The sequence below is a fragment of the Carassius auratus genome, chromosome 36, assembly GCF_003368295.1.
Source record: "Carassius auratus strain Wakin chromosome 36, ASM336829v1, whole genome shotgun sequence".
Lineage (NCBI taxonomy): Eukaryota > Metazoa > Chordata > Actinopteri > Cypriniformes > Cyprinidae > Carassius > Carassius auratus.
In genome coordinates this window covers 16,945,727-16,962,064 of record NC_039278.1, presented here as the reverse complement: position 1 = coordinate 16,962,064, position 16,338 = coordinate 16,945,727, and the positions used below count along the sequence as shown (strand labels likewise).

Below are 16,338 nucleotides of genomic sequence, written 5' to 3'. Positions count from 1 at the left end.
TTTCATAATATTACTGTTTTTACTGTATTTTTTCAATCACATAAATATCATCTTTGTGAGCAGAAGAGACTTCTCATAAACATTAAAGAAAAATCTTTCAAACTTTTAAAACAGTTATGTGTGTCTGTTAACCCTTTGGTGCTGATCATGTTGTGGTCAAAAATAACTGAAAAAAAATATATATATAAATATACACACACCATTGAAATTAATGCACAATATTTTAGTTTGATAGTGATTTTGTTTAATATTTTTGTATTTTATAAAGGGACTTTGCTAATTATGTATGCTAGTATGCCCAGTATGCTAATTTTTTACCTGTTCATCACTTTTTGAGCATAGAGCTAACATTGGAGCACACAAGTTTGGTGTTTTAAAAAAGTGAATAAAATTATGAAAAATGCACAAAAATATTATTTCAAATACTTATGAAATATTTATTTTCTATACATTTTACTGCAAATCTGTGTGAAAATCAAAGCCATAAATCTAAAGTCATGTTCCAAGTTTGAAGTTGATAAAAAAAAAAAAAAAAAAGAAATTAGTAAAACAAGATTTTGTTGGGGCACAAAACCAAACGTAGGAATGAAAATGAAATTAGTTTGCAATGCAGTCAGTTTTGACTGCAAGGAGTAAAAGTGTGAATTTTAAATTTTTTTTGAGGACCATTTAACAATTTTCCAATCATGGTGTTTTATTATGTGTTCATATAACAAGTGCCAAAACCTTTACCAGGTTTTACAACATTCTGAAGTAAAGCATGCTACAAAAACAGCTCCAGAAGCTTAATCACGGTTTGTCTTCAGAAACTCCTCAATAAAGTGAGTCTGGGTCATCCGGCGAAGTGCGCAGCGTACAGTCCAAACGGTGAGATGGTGTCCATCGGGCTGGAGAACGGAGAGTTCATCGTGCTGCTGGTGAATTCACTGAGCGTATGGGGCAAGAAGAGAGACCGCAGCGTGGCCATCCAGGACATACGGTCAGAAGAGACACAACAGAACACGTGATCATGAACGCACAGGTGCTCAAGCCGTGTCTCTCCCACAGGTTCAGCTCTGATAACCGGCTGCTGGCCGTCGGCTCGGTGGAGTGTGCGGTCGATTTCTACGATCTGACTCTGGGTCCATCTCTCAACCGGATCGGCTACTGCAAAGATATTCCTGGATTTGTGATCCAGCTGGACTTCTCTGCTGACAGCAAATACATCGAGGTACAAAAGCATGATGAGCAAGCGACCAAATCACAAATAGATCATTTTGATAACATACTGACCTTTTATTTATTCATAAACTGAGATGTACTGCGACAAAATATTTATTCATGCACACAAATTCTATTTTTGTGCATGCACATTTTTGGCATAGACATTAGTAGCTAAAATGGGAGACCCTCACTGTTTTTTGTGCCAAATTTCTATTTCCTTCACATTTCTATATATCAATAATAATGAACAGAAACACATTGATTTGATGCCTGAAAACATATCAAGTCAGCTTTTTTGTATGGTGCTTTATTCAATCCAATTTTTATTTTTTTTCAGAGCATATTCACCTTTGTAAAATAGGGAACTTATAGTTTTAATGTTGTAACCCATGCTGCAAAAAAAAAAATCTAATATATTTACTACTATTATGTTTGACCACTTTTTCCGAAAAAATAAAAAAAATAATAAATAAATAAATTATTTAAATTATTTAAATTATATATATACAGTATTGTTCAAAATAATAGCAGTACAATGTGACTAACCAGAATAATCAAGGTTTTTCGCATATTTTTTTTATTGCTACGTGGCAAACAAGTTACCAGTAGGTTCAGTAGATTCTCAGAAAACAAATGAGACCCAGCATTCATGATATGCACGCTCTTAAGGCTGTGCAATTGGGCAATTAGTTGAATTAGTTGAAAGGGGTGTGTTCAAAAAAATAGCAGTGTGGCATTCAATCACTGAGGTCATCAATTTTGTGAAGAAACCGGTGTGAATCAGGTGGCCCCTATTTAAGGATGAAGCCAACACTTGTTGAACATGCATTTGAAAGCTGAGGAAAATGGGTCGTTCAAGACATTGTTCAGAAGAACAGCGTACTTTGATTAAAAAGTTGATTAGAGAGGGGAAAAACCTATAAAGAGGTGCAAAAATGATAGGCTGTTCAGCTAAAATGATCTCCAATGCCTTAAAATGGAGAGCAAAACCAGAGAGACGTGGAAGAAAACGGAAGACAACCATCAAAATGGATAGAAGAATAACCAGAATGGCAAAGGCTCAGCCAAATGATCACCTCCAGGATGATCAAAGACAGTCTGGAGTTACCTGTAAGTACTGTGACAGTTAGAAGACGTCTGTGTGAAGCTAATCTATTTTCAAGAATCCCCCGCAAAGTCCCTCTGTTAAAAAAAAGGCATGTGCAGAAGAGGTTACAATTAGCCAAAGAACACATCAACTGGCCTAAAGAGAAATGGAGGAACATTTTGTGGACTGATGAGAGTAAAATTGTTCTTTTTGGGTCCAAGGGCCACAGGCAGTTTGTGAGACGACCCCCAAACTCTGAATTCAAGCCACAGTACACAGTGAAGACAGTGAAGCATGGAGGTGCAAGCATCATGATATGGGCATGTTTCTCCTACTATGGTGTTGGGCCTATTTATCGCATACCAGGGATCATGGATCAGTTTGCATATGTTAAAATACTTGAAGAGGTCATGTTGCCCTATGCTGAAGAGGACATGCCCTTGAAATGGTTGTTTCAACAAGACAATGACCCAAAACACACTAGTAAACGGGCAAAGTCTTGGTTCCAAACCAACAAAATTAATGTTATGGAGTGGCCAGCCCAATCTCCAGACCTTAATCCAATTGAGAACTTGTGGGGTGATATCAAAAATGCTGTTTCTGAAGCAAAACCAAGAAATGTGAATGAATTGTGGAATGTTGTTAAAGAATCATGGAGTGGAATAACAGCTGAGAGGTGCCACAAGTTGGTTGACTCCATGCCACACAGATGTCAAGCAGTTTTAAAAAACTGTGGTCATACAACTAAATATTAGTTTAGTGATTCACAGGATTGCTAAATCCCAGAAAAAAAAAATGTTTGTACAAAATAGTTTTGAGTTTGTACAGTCAAAGGTAGACACTGCTATTTTTTTGAACACACCCCTTTCAACTAATTGCCCAATTGCACAGCCTTAAGAGCGTGCATATCATGAATGCTGGGTCTTGTTTGTTTTCTGACAATCTACTGAACCTACTGGTAACTTGTTTGCCACGTAGCAATAAAAAATATACTAAAAACCTTGATTATTCTGGTTAGTCACATTGTACTGCTATTATTTTGAACAATACTGTATATATATATATATATATATATATATATATATATATATATATATATATATATATATATATTGCCCTCCATATATTTAAACATTTTATTAAAATTATACATTCATATGTCACATTAGAAGAAAAACTTTATAAAACAATTTTCTTGCCCCAAAAACACATTAAATATATTTTGGTATATGGTTGAAACTAAATATATTTTTTATTAAAAAAATGTGCTTCACTGTGTAGATAAGACCAGATGTGTAGACAAGATAGATAGATAGATAGATAGATAAAATTAATTTTTGCCATATTTATTATTATTCTTTAGTACATTGAAACTAAATTAAATTATAAATGTGTGTGTGTATATATATATATATATATATATATATATATATATATATATATATATATATATATATATATATATATATTAGTATTATCTTAATATATAATATGAAATATAATTTTTGCTATAATTTGATTTATTTATTTTTTTTATTTTATTTTTTTCAAAACTACAAATATTATTCAAATATATATACAATTAAAAAATATACTTAAGCTTCACTGTTTAAAACAACAAAAATATTATCTATAATATTACATTTATTTATAAAAAAATGTATAAACATTTTTCACTGTATGGTTAAGGTGTGCAACAAATTTAATTTCAGCTGTAAAGAAGACAATAGGCAACTCAGTTCAGTTCAATCAATGTTATAAAGTTCAATTACAAAACGAGTTCAATCCATCTATAGACAGCATTACATAAGACAAAAGTATCATTATACAGTTCAGTTTAGTTCAGTGTTCGATTTAGTGTGAATGTAGTGTGTGTAAATAACACTGATGTGACAGGTGTGGTTTATTTTTCGTGTGCAGGTCTCTACCGGTTCATACAAGCGTCAGGTTCATGAGGTTCCCAGCGGGAAGATCGTCACAGAACAAGCCCTGATAGACCGGATCACCTGGGCGACCTGGACCAGGTGAGTCCACAGATCTGTGCAGTAAACGCTCCTCAGAAATGACCCGAGCGTCCAGTAGTGCAGCTCTTCCTCCTGTGCAGTGTTTTGGGTGACGAGGTGTTGGGCATCTGGCCACGTAATGCAGAGAAGGCAGACGTGAACTGCGCCTGTGTTTCTCACGCCGGGCTCAACGTGGTCACCGGAGACGACTTCGGACTCGTGAAGCTCTTCGACTTCCCCTGCTCCGAGAAATTTGTAAGTCAGCCGTAACTCAAGTCAAATTTATTTTCTATAGCATTTTTCATATAATACCTTAATATCTTCATTCATCGTTGTCATATTTAATCTTAATCTGTCAGTAGCGATTTACTATATAATATAAATCACATGAGTAAAGAGTATGTTTCTGTATAAAGCAGGATACAATATTTATCTCATGTGAACACTTGAAAAATGTCGTTTCTGTAACACTTTACAATAAGATTTCATTCGTTATCTTTAGTTCATGTTTTAACTAACGATAAGCAATACAGCATTTATTAATTTTTTATGTTAGTTAATAAAAAATACAGCTGTACACTGTTAGATAATTCCAGCTCAGGTTCATTAAATAATATTAAAAGATACGACTTAGGATTTCAATAATGCATTAGTAAATGTTGGAAGTGGCATTAATTGGGATTAAGCAATGCTTAAGCATTATTTTTCATTGTTAGATCATGTTAACTAACATGGTTTACATTATGGTAATAAATTACACATTACTATAACGTGTTCACAAAGTTACTTTACAAAATAGATTTAATAAAACATAGATATTGATCTAAAATCTTATTGGATGAACCATTTCATATATATATATATATATATATATATATATATATATATATATATATATATATATATATAAAATAATATTATTATTAATATATATATATTATTATCATTATTAACCATACGAACCCCTTTTTTGTAATATCTGTTATTTACCTTTAAACACTTTTTAAAAATGCGTATTATCCATATTAAATCTTTACCTTTTTTATTATTATTAAAATATTAACACTTCATTATTAACATTTATGATTAGCCATATTAACCCTTTATTATTGAACCTTAGTACTATTAACCATATTAACCCTATACTTTAAATGATTTAATATTTTTACTGTTTTGCTTTTCTTCACAGGCCAAACACAAGTGATACTTTGGTCACTCATTATATTTAACTAATTATAAACCTTATAATTATCCATATTAACCCTTCATTATTAACCCTTATGAGTAACCATATTAACCCCTCATTGTTAACTCTTATAATTAGCCATATTAACCCTTTATTATCGAACCTTATAATTAGTCATATTAACCCTTATGTATCAAACCTTAATACTATTAACCATATTAACCCCTTATAATTAACCATATTAATCATCCAGTATTAACCCTAATAAACAAACATATTAACCCCTCATTATTAATCCTTATAATTAAAAATATTGCCCCCTTATTATTGAACCTTAGTATTAATAACTATAATAACCCCTTCATTATTAACCCCTTATAATTAACCATATTACCCCTTAATTATTGAACCTTAGTATTAATAACTATTATAACCCTTCATTATTAACCCTTATAATTAACCATATTAACCCTTCATTATTGAACCATAGAATTAAACATATTAACACATAAATTTAGAACCTTAGTACTATTAACCATAATAACCCTTATAAATATATTAACCCCTCATCATTAATCCTTATAATTAACCATATTAACCCTTAATTATTAAACCTTAGTATTAATAAGTATAATAACCCTTCATTATTAATCCTTATAATTAACCATATTAATCCTCATTATTAACACTTATAATTAACCATATTAATCCTCATTATTAACACTTATAATTAACCATATTAACCCCTCAATATAAACACTTTTAATTAGTCATATTAACCCTTTATTATTGAACCCTTCAAAGTAACCATAATAACCTTCATTGTTAACTCTTCTAAATAAACATATTAACCCCTCATTATTATTCCTTATAATTAACCATATTAACCCTTAATTATTTAAACTTATTAAGAAATATATAATAACCCTTCATTATTAACCTTTATTAATAAACATATTACCCCTTCGTTGTTAACCCTTATAATTAAACATAGTAACCTTTTATTTTTGAACGTTACAATTAACCATATTAATACTTAAATATTGAACCTTAGTACCATTAACCATATTAACCCTTAGTTATTGAAACTTAAGAAATTTAATAACCCTTCATTATTAACCTTTATTAATAGCCATATTACCCCTTCTTTATTAACGCTTATAATTAACCATAGTAACCCTTAAATATCAAAACTTAGTACTATCCCTGATATTAACCCTTATAATTAACCATATTAACCATTTATTCAACCTTAGTATTATTAACCCTTCATTATTAACCTTTATTAATAACCATATTACCCCTTCTTTATTAACCCTTATAATTAACCATAGTAACCCTTTATTGTTGAACCTTATGATTAATCATATTAACCCTTAAATATCAAACCTTAGTACTATCCCCGATATTAACCCTTATAATTAACCATATTAACCATTTATTCAACCTTAGTAGTATTAACCCTTCATTATTAACCTTTATTAATAACCATTTACCCCTTCTTTATTAACCATAGTAACCCTTTATTGTTGAACCTTATAATTAATCATATTAACCCTTAAATATCAAACCTTAGTACTATCCCCGATATTAACCCTTATAATTAACCATATTAACCATTTATTCAACCTTAGTAGTATTAACATATTAACCCTTCATTATTAACCCTTATAAATAAACATATTAGGCCTTTTATTTAACTTTTAAGCCTTGAATGATTTATTTTAGTATTAAATATTTTTACTGACGGTTTTTATTTCTTCACAGGCCAAACACAAGCGATACTTCGGCCACTCTGCCCATGTGACCAACATCCGTTTCTCTTACGACGACAAATATGTGATAAGTGTAGGAGGCAACGATTGTAGGTGAGCTGACATCCATTTGTCTATCAGTCTGTGTGAACTGTTATTAATACGTCTCCTCTGTCTTTCAGTGTGTTCGTTTGGAGATGCATCTGATGGACCTCCACACAGCTCAGACAAAAAACATACACTCATAAGTCATGCCAATATTTCAGAAATAATTGTATTTTATGTTCGGATTCTGAAGTGCCTTGGAGACACAGTTTGCAGATCTTTCCCCCCGAAATGTTCATATGCATATATGGTGCTAAATGTCCACTTAAAGCTTTATGCAATTTCCTTTCTTCTTTATCTATCTATCTTTTTACATTTTGTACATAAGTGTCAAATATATCCACTCACTAAATGCTCTTCCTGTTAAAAATATCGAACTATCCAAATACATTGGACTCAGGAGAAACAAGTACTGTAATGTGTAGATGTTATATTTGACCTGTGCTATTTTTGTTAAAATATGCATTTTTTATGTACGTATTTACGTATGACGTATGCAAATTAGTCGGTCGTTCTATGGACATATATGAAAATAGACAATGCAAAAAACTGCCTGTCCAAATATTAAAGTTATATGAAATGTACGTAGTAGCATTGTCTGTTGCGACGTGTGTAGATTGTGACAGCAGCTGTGTATTGTGTGCAGATATCACGTTATATCTGTCATTTGTATGTTCATGTTTTTGTAATTTGTCTGATCAGAGCTCAGTCTAATTGAAAGCTATATAATAACGCATGAATCGAAGTCTATGTGATTGTTGATCATGAATGGATTCTGTTGTTTTATAAAGAGAACTGTGCTCTCACATGTGAACCTGGGTGTTTTTCCTTCTTTCACCTGTTGATGGCAGCATACATGAACAGTTTCTATGACCAACTCTGAGATACAACATGGTTTCTCTTTTTCCATAAAGCAAAGTATTGGCAGCACTAGTCAATCCCAAATACCATTAGGTGAGTTAGTTTCACTAATGGATATCACCATATTTATCCAGCTGATTAATCACAGTAATATATTTTTGTATTACAAGTTTGCATTGTGTGGTAAATTCTATTTCAAAATTCTATTTTTATTTTTAATCCTTTTTATCAACACTATTAAGCCGCAGTTATTTTTTTTTTTTTTTTACAAGGAATTCATCTAAAATACATTTACTACAGAAATAAATAATGTACTAAATAAAATTCTTCATTAAAACAAGTTAACTAAAGAAACAATTCTTTAGATTCTTCAGTGTTCCTGTAGCTCAACTGGTAGAGCACAGCACTAGCAAGTAAGCAAGCGCAAGGTTGGGGGTTCGATTCACCGGGAACAAATGATATGTAAAAATAGATAGCCAGAATGCAATGTAAGTCGCGTCTGCTAAATGCATAAATGTAATTCAATTTTTAATTGGCAAAAATCAGCATAATATGACGATTTAATATCAATACTGGAAACAGTGTTGCTGATTAATAGCAAAAACAATTAAAAGGGGGGAGGGGGGATGATGGCGCAGTGGATAAGATGCATGCCATTGGTCGGAGAGACCTGGGTTCGAACCCACTGTGAGACACTAATGTGTCCCTGAGCAAGACACTTAACCTCTAGTTGCTCCAGAGGCGTGCGACCTCTGACATATATAGCAATTGTAAGTCGCTTTGGATAAAAGCGACAGCTAAATGTAAAAAGTACCATTTATACCATTTCAGAAATATTTTGTAACAATATACAACAATACCACAATATACAACAACTGTTGTATTGGGGGTGGGAGGTGGGGGTTGATGGCGCAGTGGATAAGACGCATGCCATTGGTCGGAGAGACCTGGGTTCGAACCATAGACAGTAAAAGAAATGGACACATCGACCCCATTGGAACTCAATTGAGACAAGTGAAGCCCAGTTTTAGCGTTTTTTAGCACTTCCCTTTCTGACGCGCAGACTCAAACGAAGCTTGACGACGTCAGCAACCTGTCTGACAGATGTAAATCTTCTAGTAGCTGTGCGTGCAAACTGCCATCGTTAATCTTGCAGAGACGGCGAGCTTGAGCGGGGAGTTCTTTGTCGTGAGTGAGCAGAAGTATTCTGATTAATTATTTTGTATAGTATTTTAAAATGTAACGCCAGTACTCAATATTAAGGTAATTGCCTGCGAGCTTCTCCACCTGTCTGTACGGTAATGCGACAGAGAGCCGAGTGGTTATGACGCAATCGTTAGCCTATTTTTTACCAAAACTGTTTATATGGGGCCATAATGTAACATAGAAGGTAATGGAGCCCTTTATACATTTTCGTGTATCTTTAGAAATAAATAATGGACAAACAGAGTCTTTAAACGCCTCAGATGTAAAGTTATTCGCTGTCAAAGTGACGCCAAAATGAATGGGAGTCAATGGGAATGCTAACGCAAGTGAAGTTCTGCTAAAAGATGGCAGCCCCCACCCGACTTCAACTTCCGGTCGAGTTCCTTGCCCCTTGGTTCGAACCCACTGTGAGACACTAATGTGTCCCTGAGCAAGACACTTAACCTCTAGTTGCTCCAGAGGCGTGCGACCTCTGACATATATAGCAATTGTAAGTCGCTTTGGATAAAAGTGTCAGCTAAATGTAAATGTGAAAAGTACCATTTATACCATTTCAGAAATATTTTGTAACAATATACAACAATACCATTTAAAAAGTAATTCTTGTCTATTCTATCATTATTATTTAGAAATAAGTGCTTTTATTCAGCAAGGATGTGTGAAACTGATAAAAATGCTAATAAAGACATTGTTAGAAAATTAAAAAAAAAAAAAAAAAAAAATCTGAAATGTTATATAAATATAATCTATTTAATTATGCAATTATTTACATACAGTTCCAGAACTGAAATATAAACACTGGATAAATCCAGCTTCAGAGAATTCTTGTTTCGTGCCAGCTGTAAAAGATTTTAGGACCACTCCATGAATCAGAAGAGCACCAACAGGCACAAAAATAATAGCAATAATAATAATACCTATATAAATGAGGCGAATGAAAGTTTTTGCATGTACTGCTTTGCCTCAAAAAATAAAAATAAGCTAAATAAAAATAAAACACGCTCTGCTGTGCTTAAAGCTGATTGGCCGGAGAACTTCCGTGATGACGCGCAGCTTCAGGGGCGTTCCGTACTCATGGTGTTCAATACTAATCAGTCACTAATCAGTCAGCAAATAAAAGAAAACAATAAAACAGAGCTGCATTCCAGATCCACCCACCGCGCTGCAGATCCGTGAGTCATCCGTCTCAACAAAACAGTTCAACATGTCACTGTTTCACGACATGCTTTTACTTGCATAACCGTGGTGAAATATCCCGGATACTATAGTAAAATCACTACTGCAGGACACCCAGTAATAAATGCCAGGGTAGCGGTATGTGGTGTGTACAGTAGGTTATAAAGTATATAAACCAAGTACAAATAAAATAAAGTTTTGTAATGGTGCCAAAACATTCAACTTGTGTCTTTGTGCCACGCACAAAGTTTCACAATCGTGATCCTTCAGACGTTTATTTATTTAGATGGAACTTGATTGTGTTTCTTTGTTTTCATTTTTTGAGAGTAGATCATGAATGTTTACAGAAATATACAATCAAGAATAGTTGTTCTAGAAATGTATCTGGATACAGATTCAAATGTAAAAAATGAAAAAAATAATAATAAAAAAAAAAAAAATTAAAGAATAAATAAAGAAATTAATTAATAAATATCCCTGCTCCAAAAAATTGTAATCCCTTTAAAAGTAATGCAGTAAATAAATAAATCACCTAGCAAAATATATATTTAAAATAAATACATAAATCCTTCCAGTAAAATAATATACCAAATAAAAAATAAAAAAATAAAAATCCCCCAATAAAATTATATAAATAAATATCCCCATCCCATAAAATAAATATTGTAAACAAATAAATGAAATAAATCCCCCAATAAATAAATGCACTAATTAAATCCCCTTCCCAAATGAAATGTAGTAAATAAATAAACAAATACTGAATAAACACCCCTAAATAAGCACAAAAATAAATCTTCTCAATTTAATAAATTTGCCAAATAAAAGCACTATATGCTGCAGAATCTGAAGCTAGATATAGACGTCTGTCTGAAGAATCAGTGTGTGACACTGTACAAACACTCTCAGCTCACATCAACTGATCTATATATATCTATATATATATATTATAGATCAGTGGTCACATGTCACGCTGCTGAACCATGCCATGCTTCACAGACTTAAATAACACAAATCCAGTCTTGAGCTTATGCATCTCATGCTGAATCCAAAATCCAAACTCTCTCCGAGCGTATAACCCCACTGTCAGACCACAGTAATATCACCCTCCATCTAAACAGATCAAAACCTAACTCAGATGCATCAAAACAACCCCCTCCACATCCTCAAAACACACATACAGATGGAAACTAAATAGTGAAGATGCACATCAAACCATCATTTGTGAACCAAAAATACAAAACCTATCTACGCCATTCATACACAACACTGAAGGGCTCCATTCAGCAGTAGACAGGATGAACCAAATATCTGCAATGACTGCAACACTATCTAACTTAAAAACCACAAATAAAAAAATAAACAGGGAGCATGTGCAATGGGTAAGAACTTTATCAAATCAGAAACACAGAGATGCTGACAATGTAGACACACGCCAACTCTACCACAAGAAACATAAGAGCATCCGAAGAATGAAAAAGAAACAAAATATACAGTATATATATACTCTACATTCCCTAATTGACAAAGAAGCCAAACCACATAAAAGACAAATCTTTTCATGCTTCGTTGACTTCAAAAAAGCATTTGACTCCATCTGAGGAGCTTTTACTTCAATTAATCCAACATCGGAGGAAAAACATGCATGTCATTAATCCATGCACACTAATAACACATTTGCAGTTAAAATTGGCAACAAAAAATACTGATTTATTATGAAATAAACATCATAGTTTCAAATCAAACAACATGGCCTTAAACCCACTAAAAATGACGCTTAACCTCGGAATAAACCTGAACTGTAAACAAGGCTGTGAACGACCTGAGAGACAAGACACAAACAGCTTTTTACGCAATCAAGAAAAATAAAAAACTTGACGTCCCAAGTGGAATCTGGCTAAAGATACTCCCAATCAGTAACAGATCCAGTCGCACTCTTATTATCTGTGCACAACGAAAAAACTCCACACAATGCCTGCAGAGCAGAAGTAGGGCTGTACCAACTAATAATTAAATCCCCAAAAAGCCATTAAATTCCATGCACGCCTAAAAAGCAATCATACAGAGACCCTCCACCATAAAGCCTTAAACTACCAAGAACTGAACCCAGAGAAAAGCCTCTCGGCCAGCTGCTCTCAGAACTGACTTTACAATCCAAAACCCCAGCGAGACTAAATCAAATCATTAAAACACAGAAAGAGAAAGATCTGAAGCTCTGGACACAAGCAACTAGAAATGCTGTCTGTCTCTAAACAGAGAATGTAAATTGCAGACCCTAAACTTAGAAAAGTGCTGAGCATGTCCAGACTCACAGAGAGACACAGACAGACCAGAAGACGACAGATTGTGCACACAACATCAAGTGCACTTTTTAACAACATGACCTAATTATACACAGATTAGAGAAACATTCTTCACACAATTCACAAACCAGCACAAAGACTTCGAGCAGATACAACAAAAGCACAAACTGCCGTTCATTCTGGGAGAACCTCAACAAGCTCGAACCTGGCGGCAGATTCGTCAAGTCCTGCCACGATAAAAGAAGAGAAGCAGAACAAAGCCCAGCCGGAAGAAAACACTGCACAACACACACACACACACACACACACACACTCTGACACGACAGGATCCAGTTTCTTCTCCGGTCTCTTTATTAGGATTATTATTAGTACGTTCGTTTTACTGAATACAGACTTATATAAACTCTTATGCTATAGGCTTCTTCTTTCTTATGTACATTTGTTGTTAAAATGTATTTTATTAATTTTTCTATGCTTTGACAATGTAAAGATTTATTTGTTTATTTGGTCAATACTAAAAACAAATAAATGAAAAATAAAGAATAAAAAATGTAAGAAAACAATACTAAATTTATCTAAAATTAAAATGGAAAAAAAAAAAAATATAATATATAATATACATTACCTATATAAATTACTGAAACTTTATATATATATATATATATATATATATATATATATATATATATATATATATATATATATATATTTAATTATCTATATAAATTTACTGAAACTTTAACTTTATTTAGCACATCAAGGTAAACATTTAGTTTAACATGTTTGCTAAAATAACTACAAATAAAATAAAACAAAAATGAAATAAATAAATAAAATATTTATCAAATATTTGTATATATAAATAAATAAAATAAAATAAATCTAATTTAAGTCATTTAAAATATATTTAAAAGATTAATAAAAATGCTAATAAAAACTTTACCTAAAAAAAAAATATTTTTATAAAAAATAATTCAAAATAGTAGAAGAACGATACTAAAATAACACTGATCCTTTTTTTCTCTTTATATTTAGGGGTAAAATCTAAGACTTATATATATATATATATATATATAGTTGTATAGCTTTTTCATTTTGATTTGAGCAGACTTTGTTCTTCTAGCAGCTAAAGCTTTAGTGTGCTGCATTCTGAAGTGGCTTCTGACGTACATTGAGTTCATTCTCTTTTTGTGGATGTGAAATGAATCTAAATCATATTTGATATTCTCGCCTGGTTCCTGGCGTGTTGTCCTGGGACGTGTTTCTCGTATGGTCTGAGCTCTGCTTTCAGTGTAGCTTAAAGGCGCTTTAATTAAACTAGAGCACAAAGTATCGTGACATCTGGCCTGAAATCTACACAACATTCGCTGCGTTCAGTGGCAATCAGTTTCAGTGTACACCAGCGTCTCTGGGTCCTTGAGCCACACACACACACACTCACACACACACACACACACCTCATTTTATGAATAAATAAAACCATACGGCTGATTAAAATGTGTAAATGCATCCAATGCAGGTTTCTTTTTCATCTCAACACTAAAAAAACGTACTTTAAAGTATCACAGAGCATTATTGAGATTAATATGGTGTTCATATATACTAATTAAATGTATACCAGTATGTTTTGTAGTTTTAATTTTTTATTTTAGATTTATTTATTTATTTATTAGATTTTTTGTCTTGGCAAATAGCTGAAAATAAAATACGTTTTTGTTTTGTTGTTTTAGTTTATTATATTATATTTTATTTTGGTTAACGTTTAGTTTGATCCAAATATTGAATATTGTGTTTTTATGGTTTTAATTCTAAACAACTATAATAACCCTGATATAAATTATATTTAGTCAGTTTTTATTATTTTTTTAAGTGTCTATATAGTTTTTAATACTTACTTATTTATTAGTTTTTAATTTATCTAGTTTATTTCCACACTTCAAGTTAAACTAAACAGAAATGAGAAATGCTGCCTTTGACCCATAGCTTAAATAAAATAATTGTAAAAAAATAGTTCATCCAAAATCATAATTATGTAATTAATAACTCACCCTCATGTTGTTCCAAACCCGTAAAACCTCCGTTTAACTTCTGAACACAGTTTAAGATATTTTTAGATTTAGTCCGAGAGCTCTCAGTCCCTCCATTGAAGCTGTGTGTACGGTCTACTGTCCATGTCCAGAAAGGTAAGAAAAAACATCATCAAAGTAGTCCATGTGACATCAGAGGGGTTCCGTTAGAATATACTGAAGCATCGAAAATACATTTTGGTCCAAAAATAGCAAAAACTACGACTTTATTCAGCATTGTCTTCTCTTCCTGTCCTCAGTTCAAAACTTTAAAACAAAGCAGTTTGTCATATCCGGTTCGCGAACGAATCATTCGATGTAACCGGATCTTTTTGAACCAATTCACTAATTCGAACTGAATCGTTTTAAACGGTTCGCATCTCCAATACGCATTAATCCACAAATGACTTAAGCTGTTAACTTTTTTAATGTGTCTGACACTCCCTCTGAGTTCAAACAAACCAATATCTCGAGTAATGCATGCACACAAACAGTACACTGACTGAACTGCTGTGAAGAGAGAGCTGAAGATGAACACCGAGCCCAGCCAGATAATGACTCGTTCACGAGTGAAGAACCGGTTGCATCGGTGTTCGGATCACCAGTAGTTCTCTCGGACAATTCGATTCAATTAACCAGTTGAAGAAAACGGTTCACCAGTTCTTTTGCGCTCGACGTAATGGCGTCATTTGCGATGATTGCCCTTGATTCAAGCCTTCGGTTTACCCGCACCCATAACACTAGCACAGAATCAGTTCAGAATCAATCACCAAAAGAATCAGTTCAATTCAGACGCTCTGTGTGTCGGTCTGCTTCACGCTGAATCACACATGCGCAGTATCATCAGCTCCTCGGTTCACGAATCGGACGCGTCTGACAGAAACGGTTCTTGACTAGAGAAAGAGAATTTAATTTTAATTTAATTTAATTTTAATATATATATATATACATTTCTAAATGAAATGTCCATGTCTCAAAATTTAATAAACAACCAATGAATAGAACAAAGCATTGCAAAAACATGAACTAAAAATTACAATGAAAAATATAAAAAAATAACATCTAATATAAGCATTCAAATCAAATGTATTTTCCTATTTAATAAAAAAAAAAAAATTCAAATACTTAATTTTTATAAATAAAATATTTAATCAATAAAAAATTCTCATTTATATTTAGTTCAATATTAAAATATATAATATATATAAAACTATAATCCTGAAAAACCATACAGAGATGATAAAAAAATAATAATAAAAACAGAAAATTTGAAAATATAAATATTACATTTGATTTTAAAAAATAATTATTTATTTTATTTTTCACAGACAAAATTCTTTATTTATTTATCATTACACTCCGGGAAAAAATGTGAATGTTTTTTTTTATAA

At 32.4% G+C, this 16,338-nt stretch overlaps 1 protein-coding gene across 3 annotated transcripts; it reads left to right on the top strand.

Moving 5' to 3' along the window:
• The first annotated feature begins 785 nt into the window (after window positions 1-785).
• On the top strand, window positions 786-8,144 carry LOC113055718 (echinoderm microtubule-associated protein-like 6). 3 transcript variants are annotated; one of them, XM_026222107.1, is made up of 6 exons: window positions 786-979; window positions 1,048-1,210; window positions 4,211-4,314; window positions 4,395-4,548; window positions 7,247-7,343; window positions 7,416-8,144. In XM_026222107.1, the coding sequence occupies exons 1-6, from the start codon at window positions 873-875 to the stop codon at window positions 7,703-7,705; spliced, it is 915 nt and encodes a 304-aa protein (XP_026077892.1). In that variant the 5' UTR covers window positions 786-872; the 3' UTR covers window positions 7,706-8,144. The 3 variants fall into 3 exon arrangements, with proteins under 3 accessions (XP_026077892.1, XP_026077893.1, XP_026077894.1); XM_026222108.1 differs by having other exon boundaries at window positions 7,247-7,347; window positions 7,416-7,562; XM_026222109.1 differs by lacking the exons at window positions 7,247-7,343; window positions 7,416-8,144 and adding an exon at window positions 5,483-5,574.
• Window positions 8,145-16,338: the final 8,194 nt, after the last annotated feature.

Coding starts and splice junctions, on each gene's coding strand:
- LOC113055718 (XM_026222107.1), top strand. CDS start 873: ATGGTGTCCATCGGGCTGGAGAACGGAGAGTTCATCGTGCTGCTGGTG. Junction 980..1,047: donor GTGGCCATCCAGGACATACG/GTCAGAAGAGAC, acceptor TCTCTCCCACAG/GTTCAGCTCTGATAACCGGC. Junction 4,315..4,394: donor ACCTGGGCGACCTGGACCAG/GTGAGTCCACAG, acceptor CCTCCTGTGCAG/TGTTTTGGGTGACGAGGTGT.